We start from the raw sequence: 12571 nt of genomic DNA, 5'->3' as shown, positions 1-12571 counted from the left end.
GGCACAAACTCGAACACAGGAAATTCCACCTCAACATGAGGAAAATCTTCTTTACATGGAGGGTGACAGAGCACTGGAACAGGCTGCCCAGGGAGGTTGTGGAGTCTCCATCCCTGGAGACATTCAAAACCCACCTGGACTCTGTCCTGTGTAACCTACTCTAGGTGAACCTGCTCTGGCACGGGTGTTGGACTAGATCTCCAGAGATGCCTGCCAACCCCTGCCATTCTGTGATTCTGTGAACCACAGCAGCCTCTCTGTAACCAGTGACACCAAGCTTGAGACACTGATGAAGTGTTAGTCTTGTTCTGTGGTGGTACTGAGCATTTTTCCTCACTGTTCCAAATCTTGATTTTCTCCTCTGAATTCCTTTCCGATTTGGCCTCACCAAGACTTCGTGCTACACAACAAAAATTCAACTGATCAACAACACCAGTCAGACTCTTAAGCTCACTTTGCAACAGGCCATTCCTGATTTGCTCACAGTGTTGTTGAACAAGACAGAATCAAGGAAAAAAACTATTGCAGGTCTGTCCCAAGCAGCTATTTTTCCCTAGCACAACATCTACAAATATGATTTTTTTTTCCTTCACAAGGGAGAATAACCAATAGTGTCTTTAATCTCCAACTAAGTCCTCATGTTTTTAGATGAACTCTGAACACCTTTTAAGCCAGACTCATAGATGTGAAAATCCTCAGAAGTCAAGTCTTAGTGAGAAGGAAGGTAGCGATACACAAAATAAACTGCAATCTCCCAAATCTAATTAACTTTCACACTTCAGTATCATCTCTCAAACAAAAAGAGAAAAATAACCGGACTTTCTGCACCAACCTGACGAAGGTTGATATAAACTGCATTCTGAAGAAACTCAGAGGCTTCCATGCTCCTTTTCTGTATTGCAAGGACTCTCACTGCCTTCACGCAGGCTTCCAGTTCAATCACACCAGCATTCTTGTACTTGAAGAGGGAGAAAATGAACACAATATTGAAGTATTGCACTTGTTAGATAAGTATTTCTGCTCAACACATAAACCAGCTGTCACATCTTCCAAACCCAGAGATTTCTTAATGCTAGTGATTATACTGTTAATTATCAACACATGCCCAAGTGAAAATTAAGGTGTCATCTAAAACATTATTATGCAAAACAATGGTTTTCAGCCTCTTCACTCACTCTTCTTATTTTGAGAAACAGCACAGCTTCAGTCTGAGAGTTCAGACAAGGAGAAAAGTTGGGAATATTAGTATCATTTTCGATAACCTCATATAGATAGCGGGTGTGAGTGGTGTGTCCGCAACAAAGACATTAATTCTACCTTCACAGTGTAATAGCTATGTAAGCAAAAAGGTCAGTTTTACAGTAATTCATCACTACCCAAAACTGTTCTATCACAATAAGCAAAGAATTCATTTTGCATTTTCTACTTATTACAAAATACGCTACACAGCACAGGAAGCTGTAGTAACAGAACTTTAGTTTTATCACATCAATTTTCTCTTTAGTTGAAACAGTATCACTGATGACAAGTGAATTACAAACCATTCCAAGTTTTCTAGCATCTACTTACAAAGTATTTTTTGTAAATGACTGTTTTGGTTATTTAGCTTTCTTAAGAAAGGCAGGAGACAATGTCTGACCTTGGACAACACACAGAGGCAATTTTCAAGACAAACAATCTGATCTAGTTATTTTCTCAAACAATACTGACATTGGATATTTGAGTTGGCCTAACTCCTGATAAAGTTAAAGTTAAACTCTCTTCAGGTATTTATCACGTTTGAAATCTAATTGGAAAAATGAAGCTCAGAACAAAATGCAAGAGTTACTCCACCAAAGCAGTTACGTGTTCCTCTCCTGTGCATTTATATCAGCAAAAACAAATCATTGGAGGTTGAATCCATTTTAGAAGATGCTACAAACGCTTCTGAAGCTCAGTGATAACATAAAAAATATGTAGGAAGTGCTGCTCCTTCAGCATTACAGCTAGGAGTTACTCCATCTGTAGGTCTTAAACAGACAAAAGCCAACCATGCTTGTTTTGAACAGTTACAGAACAGTCCAAAGACAAACTCTTCGTTATTTACAAGTGAAGCTGCAGTGAGGCACAGTTATTATGTGCTGAGCGCATAATGTGTATTATTATAATAATTTATAATAAATATCCTGCCCTAAGTCCAAGCAAGTCCAATAATTTTATAATTCTAATGAAATCATACTCTTTCCAGATGAGCAACTTACCCTTAAGGTAACATAAAAAGCTGAATATGTACTTGAGAATTATTGTTACATTGATGGATTCAAATTTGTCTGAAACTATCCCCAAAACTATCACCTTTTATTGCTCCTGATCATAAATTACCCCATGCACACAATTTATCTTGTTTCACTTGGAGAGTCTCCCTTCAACACAGGCATGGAAATGCCACATCATATTTACATAGCTTACTCTAAAGATACTTTCAACATCAAACAAGAAAGATAGCGGAATTAAAAAGTGATTAAAGCATAACTAACTACACTGCAATACAATTAAATTAACCTTTAATGTTGATACGGATATTGAGCCACTACTGTGACAGTATGAAATCATTTTTTCTTTTCATATTATGAATGCAAACATTAAGCTACCTTGCTATCCTACACTCTGAGCATTTGCACAAAAATCTAAATAAATGCTCCAGTAGAGCTGAAAACTGTTTACTTTTTCTAAATTCTCTTCTATTCTTAATGCTTGTCCTTCCCATCTCTCCCCCACAGCCCCCTGCCTCTCCACATGCTCTAAACACCAGCCTCCCTGAGCAACCCTGGGAAATGGTACCCATCAGCAGCAGATGCCCCAGAGATCACCCCAGCAGGCACAGTCAGTAAGCATTCGCCTTACACAACGCATAAAAGCATCACTGGAATGGATGATGTACGTATTAAGGACCATAAACGTATGTAATAGTTAATAAATGTTCAAGTATCTAACACTTCTGCTTAGAGTGCTTTAAAAATACACGACCATCCAAAACCTCCAGGTACTCGCAGGCACAGCAAACAGCACACTGCTGGTTTAGGTGTTGTCTTTGACCCAAGTTCAGAGACTCCCAGACTCTAAACCAAGCACTTAGCTCAGCAGTATAAGTTATTCCTATTTCTCCCATTATCATGTTTTACAAATTTGATTGCACTTGCTTTAGAAGATCTTCTGAAACCAAACCCACAAAACTTCACTATTCACAAGAATTTCAGTGAAGTTTCTTAAAAACAAGTCAGATTACCTTGCCATAGTAAGAAATGGCTTCTTTATATTTATCTATGATGTCTTCAGGACTCAGGCAATTCTTGGCACGTCCTATCTCAGCACTGGTATCTGCATTGATACCATTCGAGGTCAGCGCACCTAAAACAGAACAGGGTAAGAAATGAGCAGAAGGACTTTTAGCAAATACTAAATATCTAAGAAGAAAACTAGTATATGCTGCAGGTTTGACCGAAGCATACAATAATTGCCCTACCTAGAAAACACTAGTCCCCTTTTACTACGATATTTTAATGTGTACAAGTGAAAAATTGATCCAATCATAAACCAGCAAACAGGCAATAAACTTTCACTTAGTAAAAACCAAATACATTCATACTCTTTTATACTTATCTGAATATTCAGACTATGAATAAAATATTATCTAGCTAAAATTAGATTACGGCCACATCTAAATATGCAATTTTTATCTTTGAGTTATTCCTTGTTCTACTTAAAAATTATATTCCTAAAGCACACCTAAGGAAAAGTGCGTTTTTTTAATAAACTAATTATTAGAACAGTGACCTTTCTCCTCCAATCACTTAAAACAAGCACTTTTCTTCCCTTTACCTAATCACAGAAAACTGAGTGTTACATTGGAACAAAGGCCACGAAATCCGAGCCTTCCACATTAAAAGAAAGTTACCGGAGGCTCAGAAAAAAACAGTAAGAAATTGCTTTTCTTACATAAGAAAGAAGGTGAGAGACAGAAAGAGTCTTTACATACATAAAGGATAAGAATCTGAAATCAAAGCCAGGGAAATCTTAGGTATTACAGAGAACACGAAGCTTTTCTTTCTAGAATTTAATTTCATTGCAGAGTTAACAAAATTGAAAACATACAAAGGTCTGGCAAGGCTCTATCTCTTTTTATATGTTACTGAATCTGTAGGACTATACAATAATTAATTTCTCCAAGAGGTTTCTCTACTAAGATGGCAAAGAAATCTTTGTGTTTGAGCTGGACCCAACCCTCAATCGACAGTTAAAAACTACTGTGAAAGATACTTTCCATTCCCTCTATATATTCAGAAATACACTACTTTACATGCTCAAATGCTAAAGTGACTTTTTTACATGTTTATCAACCCTAAAGAATCATACCGAGCACATTTTAGATTAACACTTTAGGGTTTTTTATGAAAGTGCAAAATCTATGTTAGTAATGATCGAAAGAGTACCATGACACTACAAGACTACAAACAACCATTCTGGTTAGTTAGTTAGTTAACAAAATAATTTTAAATCCTCACTACTCATGAGAAAAAAACAATCTTGATTAGAATTTACAGGGACACAATCATGGAACTACATCATTTATTTTGTGCCAACTACCCTTTAGTCTCTTTGCTTCCTCCAGATTTATAGCCGAAATCTGAAGCATCGGGAATCACTATTAGTTTTGGCAAGTGGCAGTAACTATCTAGACAAATGCAAAATATATGCAAGTAATAAGACTTTGGAAACATGCACGAAAATAATGTACCTGGATCAATGAGAACTTCTTGTGCCCCTAAAAGGAGGAACAAAAATCATTTTTTTTTCAGCCTTAAATATAGCCAACAAAATAAGCTCTTATAATGTTTTATAACTAACAACAGGCCCGAACAAAATTGTAAGGTTAGGATCATCACTGCTACTTTGAAGGACTACCAGTTATATAATTCAAGTAGTCACCATGTGTGAAGTCTCATTTTCTTAAAAAAATAAATGTAAAAAATACTGTAACTTGCAAGGAATTCTCAGACACAAAGAATTTTCAGTACATAATTTAAAGCCATGTCCTTTTTCTCTATTCTTGTTTTAGTTAGCAAGTTTCTGTCACAATCCAATTATTATATTTTAATATCAGGTCCTACAGTTCTTACATCTCCTTGTGGGAGCTCATTTAACCTACACAATAGAATAACATTTTCAAGTAACTGCATCCCTTTCAATTGCCATTAATTTCACGCCATCAAATGTTCTGAATAATTGAGTCATTCCAAGTGTCCCAACTCACTTGGTGAAACAAGGGGAGGTTGTTTTGAATTTCTGCGCAGCAACGAGGAGTAACGACAATTACTCAAAGGTTCAGAATTCAAATTAACTTTGTTTAACACTGGCAACAACCAATAACCACAATGAGAACGATAACCAAACTGAGAATTGGCAAAGGGAAGTACAATCCCAACACTTATTAAAGCCAAACGCAACTGCAACGCTTGGCCCTTGTAATAGTTGTGAGTGAGAGGGAAGAGAGAGGAAAGAGAGAGAGAAAGGAAAGAGACAGAGTGTAAGATACCACCACCCTTGGACCCTGTGTTGGTAAGATGGGGCCGGCAGGCAGACCCTCAGGCGGTGAGCGCGCGTGGTTTCCTCGCCTCATGGCCATTCTAAAGTCTCTATCCCCACCTCTGAGAGGCGGATTGACAGGCCATGTACTTTCCAAGATGGGAATTGTCTAGAAATAAATTGGGGGGCTACATGCGCACTACATGGCAAGAACCCTCTAGAAATGGGCTGGGGGGCTGGTGGCATCAGGGCATGTGCACTTTGTGGCAAGGGTCCTCACCTCAGTGACCAACCTCACCCAGTGCGCAGGCACAGAGACAGAACACAGCCAAAAGGAGACACTGGCTCACAGACACTTCCCCCTGCCCTCCGCAGGACTCGGTCCTTCACTCCCCACCCTTTTTGTCTTGCTCAGGCAAGGTGAGTGTTTAAGACATTTCACAACATCTCTGCGGTCAGATGCCACACCAACCCACGAGCCAGACTATTCGTATAAAATAGTTGCCAAGTGTATTGCAAAGACGGGTTATCAGATATATAACACCTTGTTGCCCTAAACTTCAATGACACATGGCAATAAAATTGTTAAGATCAAGGGTTAAGCGGTCAAAACCAACTGCTTTATGAGCGAGACAGGACCTGCCGTCAGTTGATTTGTTCAGACTCCAGACTAGTGAAGTAGTCATTCAAAGTTGGATCAAAAAAGATACTCCAACACTTCATTCAGGTGTCCCAATTCTGCTTGGGGAAAGAGGAAGCTCAGGTGACAAAATTAAGAGCTTAGCACTTCAAACAAATAAAACACAGTAGAGAAATCCAAAACAAGCTAAACATAAAGCAATCTAAACTCAGCTTATTCAACATACAAGTCACATGGCCAAGAAACCACAGCCAGGTTCCCGGCCAGCATGAACTAAGCAACCCAAAATCTGCAGCCTTCAGTGTAACAGAAGAGATGAATCCAGCTATTCAAGGGGACAGAGCCTAAAGCTCTCCCCCTAAAAGCAAAAAGTTTTAAGAATGTCAGAAGTCTTGTTTAAAACATCAAAGTTCCCTTTTTACAATCAGCAAGGCTGCACTCCAAGGGCTCATGGCAACGACCGAGGAAGAAACCTGTCTTTGGAGCAGGCAAGATTCCCTGTCTCCTTCCATCAGAATGGTACTTTAAAGACTACGTTATCAATCAATTCTCTTCTGAATGAACTATTCCTATCAAAAAAGTTTCAAGAGAGGTTGAAGGGTACACCAACAAAAAACAGACAATATCCTGGTGGTTACAGACAGGTTTAAAATATATTGGAATTCTGCTTAACAGGAAAAAAATAACCAAACAAAAAAACCCTTTAACATTGCGCTCTTGAGCTTATGCTCGACACTATACAAGGAGAGACAATACTAATGCTTCTCTTTCCAAAGATGTTTCTACATGAAGCAGACATCACACCACTTTTTGAGCAGCCAGGTCCTGTGCTATAGCCTAAAAATGCCAAATGGTGGAAATCACAGGAGATTCAAGAGATGAATGTTTCTCTTGACCAGGTCTGGGCACAAAGGCAGTAGCAAGAAACCCCATCCTGCCAAGGGTGAAGCACCAGCACAAGAAGTGCAATTCCAGCCACATCTGGAAGCACTAAAGGCAACTGTCACATCTCTATGCCCCAAAAGCAGGCACGAATTGAACGTCAGTTCCAAGCACGGCATTTCTTGACTTGCACAGAATTTGGAAACCTCTTTTGTTTCTGGCCTCGTCCTATGGAAAGATACACACGAATTTGTTCTGTCCTTGCAAAATTAATTATAACAAAGTAGATTACAAACAAAGGTGCAGTTTAAAAAGATCTTAGGTGAAAGGCACTGCAGAGTCAAAAGAGTTATTGAAAAGAAACTTTCAGAAAACCTTGTAGGAAAAAGACATCATGACCATAGCCGTTTGGTTAGACAGAGTTCAGCAGAGATCATAACTAGAGCCAGGGAACAGTACCTAATGGACCATGAAGTAACATTTTCATCTGGAAGGGATGACAAAAACCTGTAATCAGTTTTGCTTCACACAAAAGTCCTTTGAAAAATCTTGTCATATGAAACTAAAATATTTTTTAAAATATGACCAAACTAACAAGTTTGCAAACAGGACTTGAATTGCAAGACAACTTACATAGAGAAGCGGCAATAATATATCCAAAATATATTTTATTCAATTAGTCCGATAGCTGTGACTTATTTGTTACCTTCTTTAGTAACAAGGAGCACCCATTACAAACAAACAGATTGCAACATCTACCGTTAAACGTTCATTGAAAGGTGGACAAAGGTCAAGAACTGTGTGAAATTATACTATCATAGACAACATAAAATGCGCTCATAGGTCATGGGACAAATGCACAGATTTTTAATGACTAGATATTACACAAAAAAATAGTATTCTCTCCTGAAATAAGGTAATTTTACTATCATAATTATTGGGTGTCAACATACACAGTTTGTAATAAAGATAATACAAAGCAAGTGTTTACTAGATTGTGACAGAGATGAATAAAGATGGGTAGTTGTTTTTTTTAGATGAAGGAATTCATTTTGATCACGCTGCACACAGGAGTATTTAACACCAGCACTAAAACCCAGCTTCTCTTTGTTTCAGTACTGTGTAAGAACCTGAGTCTAGACACAGAAACAGCTGTACTGGGTTAGAAGCACTGGAAGCACTAAAGGCAACTGTCACATCTCTATGCCCCAAAAGCAGGCACGAATTGAACGTCAGTTCCAAGTACGGCATTTCTTGACTTGCACAGAATTTGGAAACCTCTTTTGTTTCTGGCCTCGTCCTATGGAAAGATACACACGAATTTGTTCTGTCCTTGCAAAATTAATTATAACAAAGTAGATTACAAACAAAGGTGCAGTTTAAAAAGATCTTAGGTGAAAGGCCCCTCTAGCTTCTAATAATCAACACATTTTCCTTTCGCTGCCCTAGCCAGCCTCTCCCAGAAGCCACAGAAACTTTCAGGAGCCTTAACACCACATGGGCAAGTGTTAGGTTATGCCATTAAAGGCGCATCTCCACTAACACAAAGGAGCACAGAGGAACAGTGACAATCAGCTGAACCCAAATAACCTCATCAGAGCCAACAGAGCTGTCTGGGGATGGAATCCATCAAGATCAGTTAAGATGAGCAGCTCTGCAGACCACCTGACAGACAGACTGGGGGGTTAGCCCACAGGGATATGAGGCTCATTATAAGATACAGGGAAAGAACATCTTGGGATTGTACACAATTTCTTATGGGATGTATAGGGGATGAACCAAAGACAAGGAAAAGAAGGGATCAATAGAGTTTAGGGAACAAGCACGGAAAAAAGAGGGATAAGGGGAGTTCATGTGTGCATGTGTAGGTCTAAGCACCAACAACTGGAACGGGGCTCTGGTCTTGTAGGCTTGTAGATCCAGGTGCCAGTAACTGGTACAATCTAGCGACCTGCTACTGGTTGGATCCATGCTACTAACAGGCTTTCATCCTGGTCAAGCAGAGAGGGAAGCAGGATCAGGCTGTTGGTGCTGTCTGGGTCTACAGGAGTCCTGTGTTTTCTGTCTGGGTTGCTCTGTGTGCCCAGCTGTGTGTGCGCACACCTATCGGGAACGCGTGCTCAGCCTCACAACTCCCTGCACACAGGGACCTGGAGCTGCATCAGCCTTGCCTCTATCACACCACCAGATCCAGTAACTCCTAACAAGGAGCTCCACATCATACCCATAAACTGGATAAAGAGCAATTCCTTTCATTTGCTTTCCCATCTGCTAGCTGTATCTGATGTCCTCTACACCTTCTGTCGGAAGAAGCCCTGAATCTCTGACCCCTATCCATCCACAACGTTCACCATATTATAGAGCACTCTCGTATTTCTCCTCAGCCAGCTCTTGCAGAACTTTAGAGCTCTAGGCTCTTCAGTTATTCTTTGTACAGAAACCATTCCAAGATCATCTTTGTTGTCCATCCACAACCTCCTTCCAGTAGAAAAATGGGAGATAGAGAACATGAACAGCCTTTTGAGCTAGGAAACAAATGGCATGCAATATTCCAGATGCAGGTGAACCACAGACTTAATGATATTTTCTATTTTTTTCTCTGTTACTCACCTAATAATTCCTAAAATAGCCTAAGCAAGTCATTTCTCAAAGCAAGTCATTTCCCACCAATGTTAATACAAACATCATATTAGTTATGCAATCAGAGTTTAGGAAAAGTAAACTAAATCTTAAAAATTATGTCAGTTTACTGGTATTCAGTTAACCAAATCAATTTATTAAAAGTTAACTTTAGAACAGGTCTACATTTAGCCTATACCCAGGGCTGAACTATAACAGTTGCTCAATCACCCCATGACCCCTCACCAGCCAGGAAGGGGAATCGGGAAAAGGAGAGCAGATCCGTGGGTTAAAGCGAAAACAGATTTAATAAAACAGCACTAACACCAACAAAGGTATGCGAAGTTATACTCAGCCAAATGAACATACAGCTGTCACAATCAACAAGGGAGCGGTCCTCAGGAGCAGGGAGAAGCCAAAGGAAGAGCAGGAAGAGGAGGAAGCCCAGCAAGATCCCATCCAGAACTCCAGCAGGAACCCCACAGGAGCTCCCTTTCCTCAGCAAACCTTCCCCCTTTATAATGACCATGACATTATGGGATGGGCGACACCTGTAGCTCACTCAGGTCAGCTGCCCTGGCTGACTCAAAACTGCTAATGGCCTGCTCAGCATGGCTGGGCTGTGATTCCATCCCAGCCAAACAGGATAGAATAGCAAAACACCTCTGAATAAAGGCACCCACGTTATTCTTCTCAGTATGTGCAGCTCTGCCACATCATACATACTTTATGAAAACTGTCTGCGTCTCCTCCAGCAGAATTCAAACTAACACAGACACTATTAACAATCAGATGAAGTGATCAAAAGCCTTGCAACTCTATGGAAAGCACATATGTCGACATTCATACCAAAGCAGTAGACAAGTCATTCATGTAAAAATATTAAAAAGAAAAACTGTTCTCCCCTCCCACTCACCCCCCCCCCCTCCAGTTTATCCTCTCACTGGTATAATTTTACAAAGTTAGGAAGCAGGGAGGAAATTTTCAGATGTTCAGTGGTGGCAAACAGAATAAAAATCAAATCCCATCCTTACCTGGCCTGTGCCTGTTGCCTGCTTCAGCAGAAAGAGAACCTCCTTGTGCCCTGCGAGATCCAACTTTACCTCCAGTACCACCAGGATAATGATAGATGACTGATGCTGAGCATAACCCCTCAAGGGCAGCTGGAGAGTAAAGATGCCAATAGATTAGTGGAGAAACTTGCAAGAAGTGAAGTATCATGTAGTAAAGTCTATTTACACAAACACAAAGCGTGCCTCAAATTGGAGACCTAGTGACAAAGGTCTTCTAAGTACATGCTTTACTACAATAATACATTTTATGTTGCAAGTTTTCTTAAACACATTTTTTTCTCATGTCTTATTAACTAATTTTTATTTTTGACTTAATTCTTAGTCACACTTGATATTCAGGTTTTGGTCACCAAAATAATTTTCCTAATACAGAAGAAAAGTTTGGTTTACTTGGTTTTAGCAACTAATTACGTGATTCACTATCATCAATTAATCCTACCTCCAAGCCACAGAAAGTCATTCACAGATCGCAGAAGTTCCACTGCCATGTGATAATGCACCAAGGAATCTTGTAACATCCCAGCTTGTAAACACAGGTCCCCAACATGTTTCCGCATCCGGCCTTGACAACGTTTCTTATAGTGTCTGCAAAATAAAAGGTACAATTTACAGTTATTGCTAGGAAACACTTATTTGAGGTAATAAACACCTAAAGTCCATTTTCTTTCCTCCTTAATAGCAGATCCACACTAATTTACTCTGCTTCTCTAAGCAAACATTCAGTATGAATTCTAATCAGCATGATATACAAAAGAACCAACATTTTGAGTACATACTAAAAAACTCCAACGCATCATATATTTTGGCTACACAGCATTTACGCAGATAGAGTCACAAAGTTAAAAGACTGCACTTCAGAGCACTTTAATAGCCTTGTCACAAATGAAATAAAACAGAACCACAGAATCGCCCAGGTTGGGAAGGACCGCGAAAGATCATCTGGTCCCCTTCATGGGAAAGGGAGCCTAGTGAGGTTATCTACCATCCTGTCCAGTCTCATCTTGAAAACCTCCACAGCAAGGTTCTTGTAGGCCTCAGTGGGTATGTGGCTGCTTTTCCATAGCTGGTATGCTGCTTTTTTTGTTTTTAAGTACACCCAAAAGCTCATTGTTAATCTGTTCAGCCTTCTTCCTTTTCCTTGGCAGGGAATGGACTGTTCTTGTCCTTTCAAGAGGCTGCTCTGGAATAACTTGCAGGACTTGCAAGCTCCTTTGCCATCCATGGATGCTTCCCATGGAATCCCTCACATCTGGGCTCTGAGCATCTTGAAGCTGGCTCTTCTAAAATCCAGGGTCTTTGTCCCGCTACTGGTCTTCAGCGTGCTTAGCAGGATCTTAAACCCCACACAATGTTGTTGTTGCTGTATCCAAGGCTACCACTGATACTTATGTTGTCAAGCAAGTCGGCTTGGTTTGCGAGCAGTGCATCTAGCACTGCACTGTTCCTCATTGGCAGGTCCAGCATCTATAGCAGAAGGCAGTCCTCAATGCACTCCAAAAAACTGACAGACAACTTGTGCACCACTGCGTTGCTTTCCCAACTGTCCATGTAATTGAAATCATCCATGAGGAGCAGGTTCTGTTAGCCCTCTAGACAGCTGAAGTAAGGTTTCATCAGCCTTCCCACCCTGATTGGGAGGTCGGTAACAGATATCTGACACAAGATGTCCCTTGGTAACGATCCCTCTAGTCTTGATCCAAAGGCATTCAATAGAACTTTCATGGTCTCCATAGCTCAGCTCCATACATTCAAATGTCTCTTTCACATGAAGTGCAACTCGATCTCCTCTTCTTCC

The 12571-nt window shown here is 40.1% G+C and overlaps 1 protein-coding gene across 2 annotated transcripts in view; it reads right to left on the bottom strand.

Annotated features, from left to right (window-relative positions):
- TRAPPC9 (trafficking protein particle complex subunit 9) overlaps positions 1 to 12571 on the bottom strand; it is a 502283-nt gene that overhangs the window by 478629 nt on the left and 11083 nt on the right. For both annotated transcript variants that reach the window (XM_086465055.1, XM_086465056.1), the window contains 5 exons: positions 11216 to 11361; positions 10738 to 10866; positions 4775 to 4801; positions 3266 to 3387; positions 833 to 958 (listed from right to left, as the gene is read on the bottom strand). In XM_086465055.1, the coding sequence (XP_086321181.1) occupies positions 833 to 958; positions 3266 to 3387; positions 4775 to 4801; positions 10738 to 10866; positions 11216 to 11361 (550 nt within the window). The remainder of the gene's footprint in view (positions 1 to 832; positions 959 to 3265; positions 3388 to 4774; positions 4802 to 10737; positions 10867 to 11215; positions 11362 to 12571) is intronic.

Source organism: Leptosomus discolor, chromosome 5 (assembly GCF_034619465.1).
Source record: "Leptosomus discolor isolate bLepDis1 chromosome 5, bLepDis1.hap2, whole genome shotgun sequence".
NCBI lineage: Eukaryota > Metazoa > Chordata > Aves > Leptosomiformes > Leptosomidae > Leptosomus > Leptosomus discolor.
The sequence above is the reverse complement of the archived record's forward strand: the minus strand, read 5'-3'. Positions and strand labels throughout refer to the sequence as shown.